Source organism: Oncorhynchus masou, unplaced genomic scaffold (assembly GCF_036934945.1).
Source record: "Oncorhynchus masou masou isolate Uvic2021 unplaced genomic scaffold, UVic_Omas_1.1 unplaced_scaffold_181, whole genome shotgun sequence".
Taxonomy (NCBI): domain Eukaryota; kingdom Metazoa; phylum Chordata; class Actinopteri; order Salmoniformes; family Salmonidae; genus Oncorhynchus; species Oncorhynchus masou.
Window position 1 is genome coordinate 2,297,808 of NW_027016550.1, and position 16,572 is coordinate 2,314,379.

General features: G+C 43.4%; 1 protein-coding gene across 1 annotated transcript in view; it reads left to right on the forward strand.

Moving 5' to 3' along the window:
* Nucleotides 1-16,572, forward strand: part of LOC135538763 (lethal(2) giant larvae protein homolog 1-like) — a 134,976-nt gene that overhangs the window by 59,758 nt on the left and 58,646 nt on the right. The window contains exons 8-12 of the mRNA XM_064964673.1: nt 2,081-2,135; nt 6,577-6,731; nt 7,056-7,285; nt 7,644-7,711; nt 12,146-12,320. Of these exons, the coding sequence (XP_064820745.1) occupies nt 2,081-2,135; nt 6,577-6,731; nt 7,056-7,285; nt 7,644-7,711; nt 12,146-12,320 (683 nt within the window). The remainder of the gene's footprint in view (nt 1-2,080; nt 2,136-6,576; nt 6,732-7,055; nt 7,286-7,643; nt 7,712-12,145; nt 12,321-16,572) is intronic.

Here is a 16,572-nt window from a genome sequence, read left to right on the forward strand (position 1 = left end):
CTGTCTTGTTGTGTCTCAGGTCCGTTCCCTTGGGACCTCATTAACTCCTTGTCATCTCGTTGTGTCTCAGGTCCGTTCCCTTGGGACCTCATTAATTCCTTGTCATCTCATTGTGTCTCAGGTCCGTTCCCTTGGGACCTCATTAACTCCTTGTCATCTGTCTCATTGTTTCTCAGGTCCGTTCCCTTGGGACCTCATTAACTCCTTGTCATCTCGTTGTGTCTCAGGTCCGTTCCCTTGGGACCTCATTAACTCCTTGTCATCTCGTTGTGTCTCAGGTCCGTTCCCTTGGGACCTCATTAACTCCTTGTCATCTCATTGTGTCTCAGGTCCGTTCCCTTGGGACCTCATCAACTTCTTGATGCACCTATCCCGTTAGCGGGATAATTTTCGTCAACATCCACTGAATTGCAGAGCGCGAAATTCAAATTAAATTACTAAAAATATTACATTTCCATGAAATCACAAGTGCAATATAGCAAAACACAGCTTTGCTTGTTGTTAATCCACCTGGCGTGTCAGATTTCAAAACAGATTTTTGGGGAAAGCATAACAAGTGTTTATGTAAGGACATCTCTCTCAGCAGACAAAACATTACTAACAGCTTGCAGCAAAGTCACGAAAGTCAGAAAAGCAATAAAATGAATCGCTTACCTTTGATGATCTTCGGATGTTTGCACTCACAAGACTCCCAGTTACACAATAAATGTTCCTTTTGTTCCATAAAGATTATTTTTATATCCAAAATACCTTTGTTTGTTTGGCGCGTTATGTTCAGAAATCCACAGGCTCGAGCGGTCACGACATCGCAGACGAAAATTCCAAATAGTATCCGTAGAAAGTTCGTAGAAACATGTCAAACTTTTTCTATAATCAATCCTCAGGTTGTTTTTACAATATATAATCAATAATTTTTCAACCGGACAGTAGCTTCTTCAATAGGAGAGAGAGAGAAAATGTCTGCTCCACTCTGTTGCCGCATGCAAAACGCTGCTGGCACCCAGCCATCCACTGACGCGATCTGATCTTTCTCGCTCATTTTCAGAATAAAAGCCTGAAACTATGTCTAAAGACTGGTCACACCATGTGGAAGCGGTGTCATCAACTGACACGAAATAGCATAACGCAACGCACATAAATATTACTAGAAAATATTCATATTCATGAAATCACAAGTGAAATATATTGAAACAAAGCTTAGCCTTTTGTTAATCATCTCAGATTTTGAAAGTATTCTTTATAGCCAAAGCAAGACAAGCATTTGTGTAAGTTTATCTATAGCCTAGCATAGCATTATGCCTAGCTAGCAGCAGGCTACCTGGTCACGAAAAATCAGAGAAGCAATCAAATGAAATTGTTTACCTTTAATGAGTTTTGGATGTTTTCCCTCACAATAGCAAAATATTATTTTTGGAGCCGAAATAACTCTGTTAGTTCACGTTTGGCTGAGAATTTGACCGGAAATTGCGGTCACGACAACGCCAAAGAATATTCCAAATTAGCTCCATAATATCGACAGAAACATGGCAAACGTTGTTTATAATCAAGTCTCAAGGTGTTTTTCAAATATCTATTCGATAATATATCAACTGGGACAGATGGCTTCTTAGTAGGAAAGAGAAACAATGGTCGCATTTGTCCTTTACGCACAAAACATTCTGAGAGACTCCAGCTGATCACTGACACAATGTTGACGTTCAGGCTCATTTTTCAAAACAAAAGCCTGAAACTATGTATTGTGACACTAGAAGGAAGGAATCTGGCTGATATCCCATTCACTGCTCAATAGGGACGTATAGGAACGCAGAGCTTTCTAAATAAGAGTCCCTACCTGATTGGATTTTTCTCAGGCTTTCGCCTGCAATATCCGTTCTGTTATACTCACAGACAATATTTTTACAGTTTTGGAAACTTTAGAGTGTTTTCTATCTCAAGACGTCAATTATATGCATATTCTAGGATCTTGTCCTGACAAAATAGCCCGTTTACTTTGGGAATGTTATTTTTCCAAAAATGAAAATAGTGCCCCCTAGATTCAACAGGTTTTTAACTACTTGTCATCTGTCTCGTTGTGTCTTAGGTCCGTTCCCTTGTAAAGCCATCAACAAGATCTTATGGAGGACGATTCAGTCAGGGTGAGGAGTCAGGACCACTATCTATCACTAGGATCCATTCTGGTAACACTATCAGTATCTACCATCACTAGGATCCATTCTGGTAACACTATCAGTATCTACTGTCACTAGGGTTCATTCTGGTAACACTATCAGTATCTACCATCACTAGGATCCATTCTGGTAACACTATCAGTATCTACTGTCACTAGGGTTGATCCATTCTGGTAACTCTATCAGTATCTACTGTCATTAGGATCCATTCTGGTAACACTATCAGTATCTACTGTCACTAGGGTCCATTCTGGTAACACTCAGTCTCTACTGTCACTAGGGTTGATCCATTCTGGTAACACTATCAGTATCTACTGTCACTAGGATCCATTCTGGTAACACTATCAGTATCTACTGTCACTAGGATCCATTCTGGTAACACTATCAGTATCTACCATCACTAGGATCCATTCTGGTAACACTATCAGTATCTACTGTCATTAGGGTTGATCCATTCTGGTAACACTATCAGTCTCTACCATCACTAGGATCCATTCTGGTAACACTATCAGTATCTACTGTCACTAGGGTTGATCCATTCTGGTAACACTATCAGTATCTACTGTCACTAGGGTTGATCCATTCTGGTAACACTATCAGTATCTACTGTCACTAGGGTTGATCCATTCTGGTAACACTATCAGTATCTACTGTCACTAGGATCCATTCTGGTAACACTATCAGTATCTACTGTCACTAGGCTCCATTCTGGTAACACTATCAGTATCTACTGTCACTAGGCTCCATTCTGGTAACACTATCAGTATCTACTGTCATTAGGATCCATTCTGGTAACACTCAGTCTCTACCATCACTAGGATCCATTCTGGTAACACTCAGTCTCTACCGCCACTAGGGTTGATCCATTCTGGTAACACTATCAGTATCTACTGTCACTAGGGTTGATCCATTCTGGTAACACTATCAGTATCTACTGTCACTAGGATCCATTCTGGTAACACTATCAGTATCTACTGTCACTAGGCTCCATTCTGGTAACACTATCAGTATCTACTGTCACTAGGCTCCATTCTGGTAACACTATCAGTATCTACTGTCACTAGGCTCCATTCTGGTAACACTATCAGTATCTACTGTCATTAGGATCCATTCTGGTAACACTCAGTCTCTACCATCACTAGGATCCATTCTGGTAACACTCAGTCTCTACCGCCACTAGGGTTGATCCATTCTGGTAACACTATCAGTATCTACTGTCACTAGGGTTGATCCATTCTGGTAACACTATCAGTATCTACTGTCACTAGGATCCATTCTGGTAACACTATCAGTATCTACTGTCACTAGGCTCCATTCTGGTAACACTATCAGTATCTACTGTCACTAGGCTCCATTCTGGTAACACTATCAGTATCTACTGTCACTAGGCTCCATTCTGGTAACACTATCAGTATCTACTGTCACTAGGATCCATTCTGGTAACACTATCAGTATCTACTGTCACTAGGCTCCATTCTGGTAACACTATCAGTATCTACTGTCACTAACGTTGATCCATTCTGGTAACACTATCAGTATCTACTGTCACTAGGATCCATTCTGGTAACACTATCAGTATCTACTGTCACTAGGCTCCATTCTGGTAACACTATCAGTATCTACTGTCACTAGGCTCCATTCTGGTAACACTATCAGTATCTACTGTCACTAACGTTGATCCATTCTGGTAACACTATCAGTATCTACTGTCACTAGGATCCATTCTGGTAACACTATCAGTATCTACTGTAACTAGGGTTGATCCATTCTGGTAACACTATCAGTATCTACTGTCATTAGGATCCATTCTGGTAACACTATCAGTATCTACTGTCACTAGGCTCCATTCTGGTAACACTATCAGTATCTACTGTCACTAACGTTGATCCATTCTGGTAACACTATCAGTATCTACTGTCACTAGGATCCATTCTGGTAACACTATCAGTATCTACTGTCACTAGGCTCCATTCTGGTAACACTATCAGTATCTACTGTCACTAGGCTCCATTCTGGTAACACTATCAGTATCTACTGTCACTAACGTTGATCCATTCTGGTAACACTATCAGTATCTACTGTCACTAGGATCCATTCTGGTAACACTATCAGTATCTACTGTCACTAGGATCCATTCTGGTAACACTATCAGTATCTACTGTCACTAGGATCCATTCTGGTAACACTATCAGTATCTACTGTCACTAGGGTTCATTCTGGTAACACTATCAGTATCTACTGTCACTAGGATCCATTCTGGTAACACTATCAGTATCTACTGTCACTAGGATCCATTCTGGTAACACTATCAGTATCTACTGTCACTAGGGTTGATCCATTCTGGTAACACTATCAGTATCTACTGTCACTAGGGTTGATCCTTTCTGGTTACACCATCAGTCTCTACCATCACTAGGATCCATTCTGGTAACACTATCAGTATCTACTGTCACTAGGGTTGATCCATTCTGGGAACACTATCAGTATCTACTGTCTTTCTCTGTCTCTCACTGCCTCCCTCTCTCACTGCCCCTTTCTCTCGTCTGTCTCTGTCTCTCATGTAGTTGTCCAGTTGTCCTCTACAGTGGAGGAATGCCCTACTGTCTCTCACTGCCTCTCTCTATCTCTCATGTAGGTGTCCAGTGGTCCTCTACAGTGGAGGAATGCCCTACTGTCTCTCACTGTCTGTCTCTGTCTCTCATGTATGTGTCCAGTGGTCCTCTACAGTGGAGGAATGCCCTACTGTCTCTCACTGTCTCTCTCTGTCTCTCATGTAGGTGTCCAGTGGTCCTCTACAGTGGAGGAATGCCCTACTGTCTCTCACTGTCTCTCACTGCCCCTCTCTCTCACTGTCTCTCACTGTCTCTCTCTGTCTCTCATGTAGGTGTCCAGTAGTCCTCTACAGTGGAGGAATGCCCTACTGTCTCTCTCTCTCTCACTGTCCCCCTCTCACACTGTCTCTCACTGTCTGTCTCTGTCTCTCATGTAGGTGTCCAGTGGTCCTCTACAGTGGAGGAATGCCCTACTGTCTCTCACTGTCTGTCTCTGTCTCTCATGTAGGTGTCCAGTGGTCCTCTACAGTGGAGGAATGCCCTACTGTCTCTCTCTGTCTCTCACTGCCCCTCTCTCTCACTGTCTGTCTCTGTCTCTCATGTAGGTGTCCAGTGGTCCTCTACAGTGGAGGAATGCCCTACTGTCTCTCACTGTCTGTCTGTCTCTCATGTAGGGGTCCAGTAGTCCTCTACAGTGGAGGAATGCCCTACTGTCTCTCACTGTCTGTCTCTGTCTCTCATGTAGGTGTCCAGTGGTCCTCTACAGTGGAGGAATGCCCTACTGTCTCTCTCTGTCTCTCACTGCCCCTCTCTCTCACTGTCTCTCACTGTCTGTCTCTGTCTCTCATGTAGGTGTCCAGTGGTCCTCTACAGTGGAGGAATGCCCTACTGTCTCTCACTGTCTGTCTCTGTCTCTCATGTAGGTGTCCAGTGGTCCTCTACAGTGGAGGAATGCCCTACTGTCTCTCACGGTCTGTCTCTGTCTCTCATGAAGGTGTCCAGTGATCCTCTACAGTGGAGGATTGCCCTACTGTCTCTCACTGTCTGTCTCTGTCTCTCATGTAGGTGTCCATTGGTCCTCTACAGTGGAGGAATGCCCTACTGTCTCTCTCTGTCTCTCACTGCCCACCTCTCTCACTGTCTCTCACTGTCTGTCTCTGTCTCTCATGTAGGTGTCCAGTGGTCCTCTACAGTGGAGGAATGCCCTACTGTCTCTCTGTCTCTCACTGCCCCTCTCTCTCACTGTCTCTCACTGTCTGTCTCTGTCTCTCATGTAGGTGTCCAGTGGTCCTCTACAGTGGAGGAATGCCCTACTGTCTCTTTCTGTCTGTCTCTGTCTCTCATGTAGGTGTCCAGTGGTCCTCTACAGTGGAGGAATGCCCTACTGTCTCTCACTGTCTCTCTCTGTCTGTCTCTGTCTCTCATGTAGGTGTCCAGTGGTCCTCTACAGTGGAGGAATGCCCTACTGTCTCTCACTGTCTTTCTCTGTCTCTCATGTAGGTGTCCAGTGGTCCTCTACAGTGGAGGAATGCCCTACTGTCTCTCACTGTCTGTCTCTGTCTCTCATGTAGGTGTCCATTGGTCCTCTACAGTGGAGGAATGCCCTACTGTCTCTCTCTGTCTCTCACTGCCCCTCTCTCTCACTGTCTCTCACTGTCTGTCTCTGTCTCTCATGTAGGTGTCCAGTGGTCCTCTACAGTGGAGGAATGCCCTACTGTCTCTCTCTGTCTCTCACTGCCCCTCTCTCTCACTGTCTCTCACTGTCTGTCTCTGTCTCTCATGTAGGTGTCCAGTGGTCCTCTACAGTGGAGGAATGCCCTACTGTCTCTCACTGTCTGTCTCTGTCTCTCATGTAGGGGTCCAGTGGTCCTCTACAGTGGAGGAATGCCCAGGGCCAGTTATGGAGACCGTCACTGTGTGACCATCCAACAGGACAAACAACACGTCACTCTAGACTTCACATCCAGAGTTATAGACTTCTTCACCGTCCACACCACTGACCCGGAACACGGTGAGAGAGAGACACGCACTTCTCCAGAGCCACTCAGACACAATTAGGATTAAGTGCCTTGCTCAAGGGCACATCTACCGATTTTGAATAATAATAATTATTCACCTAGTCTGCTCTGGGATTGGCCCTCCTCGTCGTTAGGCTACCTAACCCCCTGTGTTAATAATGTGTACTTCCTCTCCCAGACTATGATGATCCTAAAGCCCTCGTGGTGCTACTGGAGGAGGAGCTGGTTGTAACAGACCTCCTGACCACCGTGTGGCCCTCTGTCCCTCCTCCCTACCTGACCCCCCCTGTGTTAATAATGTGTACTTCCTCTCCCAGACTATGATGATCCTAAAGCCCTCGTGGTGCTACTGGAGGAGGAGCTGGTTGTAACAGACCTCTTGACCACCGGGTGGCCCTCTGTCCCTCCTCCCTACCTGGCTCCGCTCCACTCCTCCGCCATCACCACATCCTGTCACCTGGACAACGTCCCCGCCAAGCTCTGGGACCGCCTGGCCGCCGCCGGGAACAGCCACGGTGGTCAGCCTGGAGTGAGACACGCACACGGGGTGAGACACTGTACACACACACACACACACACACACACACACACACACACACACACAGTGAGACACTGTACACACACACACACACACAGACACACACACACTCAGGTCGTCAGAGGGGTCAGAGGGCCAGGTCGTCAGAGGGGTCAGAGGGCCAGGTCGTCAGAGGGGTCAGAGGGCCAGGTCGTCAGAGGGGTCAGAGGGAAAGGTCGTCAGAGGGAAAGGTCATCAGAGGGAAAGGTCGTCAGAGGGACAGGTCATCAGAGGGACAGGCGTTCACAGCTGGATTAATTATTGACAAATTAGTCTCTCTGCTGCAATGTGTGTATCAGTCATCTAACCTTTGTGTGTGTGTGTGTAGAGTTGGCCGATATGTGGAGGGAAGAATCTAGCGCCCCCGCCCAGACAACAGGAGTTGCTGCTGACGGGGTAAACACACACACACACACACACACACACACACACACACACACACACACACACACACACACACACACACACAGTCTTATGTAGTGTTCCTACTGTCTCCACTATGTTAGATGAGGTGTGTATCTACTGTCTCCACTATGTTAGTGTGTATCTACTGTCTCCACTATGTTAGATGAGGGGTGTATCTACTGTCTCCACTATGTTAGATGAGGGGTGTATCTACTGTCTCCACTATGTTAGATGAGGTGTGTATCTACTGTCTCCACTATGTTAGATGAGGTGTGTATCTACTGTCTCCACTATGTTAGATGAGGTGTGTATCTACTGTCTCCACTATGTTAGATGAGGTGTGTATCTACTGTCTCCACTATGTTAGATGAGGTGTGTATCTACTGTCTCCACTATGTTAGATGAGGTGTGTATCAACTGTCTCCACTATGTTAGAGGTGTGTATCTACTGTCTCCACTATATGTTAGATGAGGTGTGTATCTACTGTCTCCACTATGTTAGATGAGGTGTGTATCTACTGTCTCCACTATGTTAGATGAGGTGTGTATCTACTGTCTCCACTATGTTAGATGAGGTGTGTATCTACTGTCTCCACTATGTTAGATGAGGTGTGTATCTACTGTCTCCACTATGTTAGATGAGGTGTGTATCTACTGTCTCCACTATGTTAGATGAGGTGTGTATCTACTGTCTCCACTATGTTAGATGAGGTGTGTATCTACTGTCTCCACTATGTTAGATGAGGTGTGTATCTACTGTCTCCACTATGTTAGATGAGGTGTGTATCTACTGTCTCCACTATGTTAGATGAGGTGTGTATCTACTGTCTCCACTATGTTAGATGAGGTGTTTATCTACTGTCTCCACTATGTTAGATGAGGTGTGTATCAACTGTCTCCACTATGTTAGATGAGGTGTGTATCTACTGTCTCCACTATGTTAGATGAGGTGTGTATCAACTGTCTCCACTATGTTAGATGAGGTGTGTATCAACTGTCTCCACTATGTTAGATGAGGTGTGTATCTACTGTCTCCACTATGTTAGATGAGGTGTGTATCTACTGTCTCCACTATGTTAGATGAGGTGTGTATCTACTGTCTCCACTATGTTAGATGAGGTGTGTATCTACTGTCTCCACTATGTTAGATGAGGTGTGTATCTACTGTCTCCACTATGTTAGATGAGGTGTGTATCTACTGTCTCCACTATGTTAGATGAGGTGTGTATCTACTGTCTCCACTATGTTAGATGAGGTGTGTATCTACTGTCTCCACTATGTTAGATGAGGTGTGTATCTACTGTCTCCACTATGTTAGATGAGGTGTTTATCTACTGTCTCCACTATGTTAGATGAGGTGTGTATCAACTGTCTCCACTATGTTAGATGAGGTGTGTATCTACTGTCTCCACTATGTTATAGGTGTGTATCTACTGTCTCCACTATGTTAGATGAGGTGTGTATCTACTGTCTCCACTATGTTAGATGAGGTGTGTATCTACTGTCTCCACTATGTTAGATGAGGTGTGTATCTACTGTCTCCACTATGTTAGATGAGGTGTGTATCTACTGTCTCCACTATGTTAGATGAGGTGTGTATCTACTGTCTCCACTATGTTAGATGAGGTGTTTATCTACTGTCTCCACTATGTTAGATGAGGTGTGTATCAACTGTCTCCACTATGTTAGATGAGGTGTGTATCTACTGTCTCCACTATGTTAGATGAGGTGTGTATCTACTGTCTCCACTATGTTAGATGAGGTGTGTATCTACTGTCTCCACTATGTTAGATGAGGTGTGTATCTACTGTCTCCACTATGTTAGATGAGGTGTGTATCTACTGTCTCCACTATGTTAGATGAGGTGTTTATCTACTGTCTCCACTATGTTAGATGAGGTGTGTATCAACTGTCTCCACTATGTTAGATGAGGTGTGTATCTACTGTCTCCACTATGTTAGATGAGGTGTGTATCTACTGTCTCCACTATGTTAGATGAGGTGTGTATCAACTGTCTCCACTATGTTAGATGAGGTGTGTATCTACTGTCTCCACTATGTTAGATGAGGTGTGTATCTACTGTCTCCACTATGTTAGATGAGGTGTGTATCTACTGTCTCCACTATGTTAGAGGTGTGTATCTACTGTCTCCACTATGTTAGATGAGGTGTGTATCTACTATCTCCACTATGTTAGATGAGGTGTGTATCTACTGTCTCCACTATATGTTAGATGAGGTGTGTATCTACTGTCTCCACTATGTTAGATGAGGTGTGTATCTACTGTCTCCACTATGTTAGATGAGGTGTGTATCTACTGTCTCCACTATGTTAGATGAGGTGTGTATCTACTGTCTCCACTATGTTAGATGAGGTGTGTATCTACTGTCTCCACTATGTTAGATGAGGTGTGTATCTACTGTCTCCACTATGTTAGATGAGGTGTGTATCTACTGTCTCCACTATGTTAGATGAGGTGTGTATCTACTGTCTCCACTATGTTAGATGAGGTGTGTATCTACTGTCTCCACTATGTTAGATGAGGTGTGTATCTACTGTCTCCACTACGTTAGATGAGGTGTGTATCTACTGTCTCCACTATGTTAGAGGTGTGTATCTACTGTCTCCACTATGTTAGATGAGGTGTGTATCTACTGTATCCACTATGTTAGATGAGGTGTGTATCTACTGTCTCCACTATGTTAGAGGTGTGTATCTACTGTCTCCACTATGTTAGATGAGGTGTGTATCTACTGTCTCCACTATGTTAGATGAGGTGTGTATCTACTGTCTCCACTATGTTAGATGAGGTGTGTATCTACTGTCTCCACTATGTTAGATGAGGTGTGTATCTACTGTCTCCACTATGTTAGATGAGGTGTGTATCTACTGTCTCCACTATGTTAGATGAGGTGTGTATCTACTGTCTCCACTATGTTAGATGAGGGGTGTATCAACTGTCTCCACTATGTTAGATGAGGTGTGTATCTACTGTCTCCACTATGTTAGATGAGGTGTGTATCTACTGTCTCCACTATGTTAGTGTGTATCTACTGTCTCCACTATGTTAGATGAGGTGTGTATCTACTGTCTCCACTATGTTAGATGAGGTGTGTATCTACTGTCTCCACTATGTTAGATGAGGTGTGTATCTACTGTCTCCACTATGTTAGTGTGTATCTACTGTCTCCACTATGTTAGATGAGGTGTGTATCTACTGTCTCCACTATGTTAGAGGTGTGTATCTACTGTCTCCACTATGTTAGATGAGGTGTGTATCTACTGTCTCCACTATGTTAGATGAGGTGTGTATCTACTGTCTCCACTATGTTAGATGAGGTGTGTATCTACTGTCTCCACTATGTTAGATGAGGTGTGTATCTACTGTCTCCACTATGTTAGATGAGGTGTGTATCTACTGTCTCCACTATGTTAGATGAGGTGTGTATCTACTGTCTCCACTACGTTAGATGAGGTGTGTATCTACTGTCTCCACTATGTTAGATGAGGTGTGTATCTACTGTCTCCACTATGTTAGATGAGGTGTGTATCTACTGTCTCCACTATGTTAGATGAGGTGTGTATCTACTGTCTCCACTATGTTAGATGAGGTGTGTATCTACTGTCTCCACTATGTTAGATGAGGTGTGTATCTACTGTCTCCACTATGTTAGATGAGGTGTGTATCTACTGTCTCCACTATGTTAGATGAGGTGTGTATCTACTGTCTCCTATGTTAGAGGTGTGTATCTACTGTCTCCACTATTTTAGAGGTGTGTATCTACTGTCTCCACTATGTTAGAAGATAATGATGTAATGGCTTTAGAAACTTCTGATGGGCTAATTGTCATCATTTGAGTCAATAGGAGGTTTACCTGTGGATGTATTTCAAGGCCTACCTTCAAACTCAGTGCATCTTTGCTTGACATCATGGGAAAATCAAAAGAAATCAGCCAATACCTCAGAAAGAAAATCTGGTTCATCCTTGGGAGCAATTTCCAAACGCCTGAAGGTACCACATTCATCTGTACAAACAATAGTATGCAAGTATAAACACCATGGGACCACGCAGCCATCATACCGCTCAGGAAGGAGACGTGTTCTGTCTCCTAGAGATGAACGTACTTTGGTGTGAAAAATGAAAATCAATCCCAGAACAACAGCAAAGTACCGTGTGAAGATGCTGGAGGAAACCGGTACAAAAGTATCTATATCCACAGTAAAACGAGTCCTGTATCGACATAACCTGAAAGGCCGCTCAGCAAGGAAGAATTGTGAAAAACTGAGTTTAAATGTATTTGGCTAAGGTGTATGTTAACTTCCAACTTCAACTGTATCTCCTATGTATAAAGAAGTGTGTGTGTGTGTGTGTGTGTGTGTGTGTGTGTGTGTGTGTGTGTGTGTGTGTGTGTGTGTGTGTGCGCAGGCATGAGGACGGTACAGTGCGGTTCTGGAATGTGTCTGCTGTTGCCATGACTCCTCTCTACAAGCTCAGCACGGCTAACGTCTTCCATACCGACTGTGACCCCAACGACGACCCCCTGGACCCTACCAACGACCCCGAAGCACTGCAAGAGGAGGAGTGGCCTCCCTTCAGGAAGGTAAGAAGACAGACACATGCACACACACCGACACACACATGCACGAGCTCACACATTTCTTATAGATTTGCAAACATTTCTAAAAACCTGTTTTCACTTTGACATTGTGGGGTATTGAGTCATTATGGGGTATTGAGTCATTATGTCATTATGGGGTATTGTGTCACTATGGAGTATTGAGTCATTATGGGGTATTGAGTCATTATGTCATTATTGGGTATTGAGTCATTATTGGGTATTGAGTCATTATGGGGTATTGAGTCATTATGGGGTATTGAGTCATTATGGGGTATTGTGTCATTATGGGGTATTGAGTCATTATGGGGTAGTGTGTCATTGTGTCATTATGGGGTATTGAGTCATTATGGGGTATTGAGTCATTGTGTGTCATTGTGTCATTATGGGGTATTGAGTCATTATGGGGTATTGGGTCATTATGGGGTATTGGGTCATTATGGGGTATTGAGTCATTATGGGGTATTGAGTCATTATGGGGTATTGTGTCATTATGGGGTATTGTGTCATTATGGGGTATTGAGTCATTATGGGGTATTGGGTCATTATGGGGTATTGGGTCATTATGGGGTATTGGGTCATTATGGGGTATTGGGTCATTATGGGGTATTGTGTCATTATGGGGTATTGTGTCATTATGGGGTATTGTGTCATTATGGGGTATTGAGTCATTATGGGGTATTGAGTCATTATGGGGTATTGAGTCATTATGGGTAGTGTGTCATTATGGGGTATTGTGTCATTATGGGGTATTGAGTCACTATGGGGTATTGTGTCACTATGGGGTATTGAGTCATTATGGGGTATTGAGTCATTATGGGGTATTGAGTCATTATGGGGTATTGAGTCATTATGGGGTATTGTGTCATTATGGGGTATTGAGTCATTATGGGGTATTGGGTCATTATGGGGTATTGGGTCATTATGGGGTATTGAGTCATTATGGGTAGTGTGTCATTATGGGGTATTGAGTCATTATGGGGTATTGGGTCATTATGGGGTATTGTGTCATTATGTCACTATGGGTTATTGAGTCATTATGGGGTATTGGGTCATTATGGGGTATTGAGTCATTATGTCATTATGGGGTGTTGGGTCATTATGGGGTATTGTGGTGTTATGGGGTGTTTTGATCTGTATAGTGATGATGATGATGATGATGGTGTGTGTTCTAGGTGGGCTGTTTTGATCTGTATAGTGATGATGATGATGATGATGGTGTGTGTTCTAGGTGGGCTGTTTTGATCTGTATAGTGATGATGATGATGATGATGTGTGTTCTAGGTGGGCTGTTTTGATCTGTATAGTGATGATGATGATGATGATGATGTGTGTTCTAGGTGGGCTGTTTTGATCTGTATAGTGATGATGATGATGATGATGTGTGTTCTAGGTGGGCTGTTTTGATCTGTATAGTGATGATGATGATGATGATGGTGTGTGTTCTAGGTGGGCTGTTTTGATCTGTATAGTGATGATGATGATGGTGGTGTGTGTTCTAGGTGGGCTGTTTTGATCTGTATAGTGATGATGATGATGATGATGATGATGATGATGATGATGATGGTGTGTGTTCTAGGTGGGCTGTTTTGATCTGTATAGTGATGATGATGATGATGATGTGTGTTCTAGGTGGGCTGTTTTGATCTGTATAGTGATGATGATGATGATGATGATGATGATGATGGTGTGTGTTCTAGGTGGGCTGTTTTGATCTGTATAGTGATGATGATGATGATGGTGTGTTCTAGGTGGGGTGTTTTGATCTGTATAGTGATGATGATGATGATGGTGTGTTCTAGGTGGGGTGTTTTGATCTGTATAGTGATGATGATGGTGTGTGTTCTAGGTGGGCTGTTTTGATCTGTATAGTGATGATGATGATGATGATGGTGTGTGTTCTAGGTGGGCTGTTTTGATCTGTATAGTGATGATGATGATGATGGTGTGTTCTAGGTGGGGTGTTTTGATCTGTATAGTGATGATGATGATGATGATGATGGTGTGTGTTCTAGGTGGGCTGTTTTGATCTGTATAGTGATGATGATGATGGTGGTGTGTTCTAGGTGGGGTGTTTTGATCGGTATAGTGATGATGATGATGATGGTGTGTGTTCTAGGTGGGCTGTTTTGATCTGTATAGTGATGATGATGATGATGGTGTGTTCTAGGTGGGGTGTTTTGATCTGTATAGTGATGATGATGGTGTGTGTTCTAGGTGGGCTGTTTTGATCTGTATAGTGATGATGATGATGATGATGGTGTGTGTTCTAGGTGGGCTGTTTTGATCTGTATAGTGATGATGATGATGGTGTGTTCTAGGTGGGCTGTTTTGATCTGTATAGTGATGATGATGATGGTGTGTGTTCTAGGTGGGCTGTTTTGATCTGTATAGTGATGATGATGATGGTGTGTGTTCTAGGTGGGCTGTTTTGATCTGTATAGTGATGATGATGGTGTGTGTTCTAGGTGGGCTGTTTTGTTCTGTATAGTGATGATGATGATGATGATGGTGTGTGTTCTAGGTGGGCTGTTTTGATCTGTATAGTGATGATGATGATGTGTGTTCTAGGTGGGCTGTTTTGATCTGTATAGTGATGATGATGATGATGATGGTGTGTGTTCTAGGTGGGCTGTTTTGTTCTGTATAGTGATGATGATGATGATGATGGTGTGTGTTCTAGGTGGGCTGTTTTGATCTGTATAGTGATGATGATGATGGTGGTGTGTGTTCTAGGTGGGCTGTTTTGATCTGTATAGTGATGATGATGATGATGGTGTGTGTTCTAGGTGGGCTGTTTTGATCTGTATAGTGATGATGATGATGATGGTGTGTGTTCTAGGTGGGCTGTTTTGATCTGTATAGTGATGATGATGATGGTGTGTGTGTTCTAGGTGGGCTGTTTTGTTCTGTATAGTGATGATGATGATGATGATGGTGTGTGTTCTAGGTGGGCTGTTTTGATCTGTATAGTGATGATGATGATGATGATGATGGTGTGTGTTCTAGGTGGGCTGTTTTGATCTGTATAGTGATGATGATGGTGATGATGGTGTGTGTTCTAGGTGGGCTGTTTTGATCTGTATAGTGATGATGATGATGGTGTGTGTTCTAGGTGGGCTGTTTTGATCTGTATAGTGATGATGATGGTGTGTGTTCTAGGTGGGCTGTTTTGATCTGTATAGTGATGATGATGATGGTGATGGTGTGTGTTCTAGGTGGGCTGTTTTGATCTGTATAGTGATGATGATGATGATGATGGTGTGTGTTCTAGGTGGGCTGTTTTGATCTGTATAGTGATGATGATGATGATGATGGTGTGTGTTCTAGGTGGGCTGTTTTGATCTGTATAGTGATGATGATGGTGTGTGTTCTAGGTGGGCTGTTTTGATCTGTATAGTGATGATGATGATGATGTGTGTTCTAGGTGGGCTGTTTTGATCTGTATAGTGATGATGATGGTGTGTGTTCTAGGTGGGCTGTTTTGATCTGTATAGTGATGATGATGATGATGGTGTGTGTTCTAGGTGGGCTGTTTTGATCTGTATAGTGATGATGATGATGATGATGATGATGATGTGTGTTCTAGGTGGGCTGTTTTGTTCTGTATAGTGATGATGATGATGGTGTGTGTTCGAGGTGGGCTGTTTTGATCTGTATAGTGATGATGATGATGATGATGGTGTGTGTTCTAGGTGGGCTGTTTTGATCTGTATAGTGATGATGATGATGTGTGTTCTAGGTGGGCTGTTTTGATCTGTATAGTGATGATGATGATGATGATGGTGTGTGTTCTAGGTGGGCTGTTTTGATCTGTATAGTGATGATGATGGTGTGTGTTCTAGGTGGGCTGTTTTGTTCTGTATAGTGATGATGATGATGATGATGGTGTGTGTTCTAGGTGGGCTGTTTTGATCTGTATAGTGATGATGATGATGTGTGTTCTAGGTGGGCTGTTTTGATCTGTATAGTGATGATGATGATGATGATGATGGTGTGTGTTCTAGGTGGGCTGTTTTGATCTGTATAGTGATGATGATGATGATGATGATGATGGTGTGTTCTAGGTGGGCTGTTTTGATCTGTATAGTGATGATGATGATGATGTGTGTTCTAGGTGGGCTGTTTTGATCTGTATAGTGATGATGATGATGATGATGATGATGGTGTGTGTTCTCGGTGGGCTGTTTTGATCTGTATAGTGATGATGATGATGATGATGATGGTGTGTGTTCTC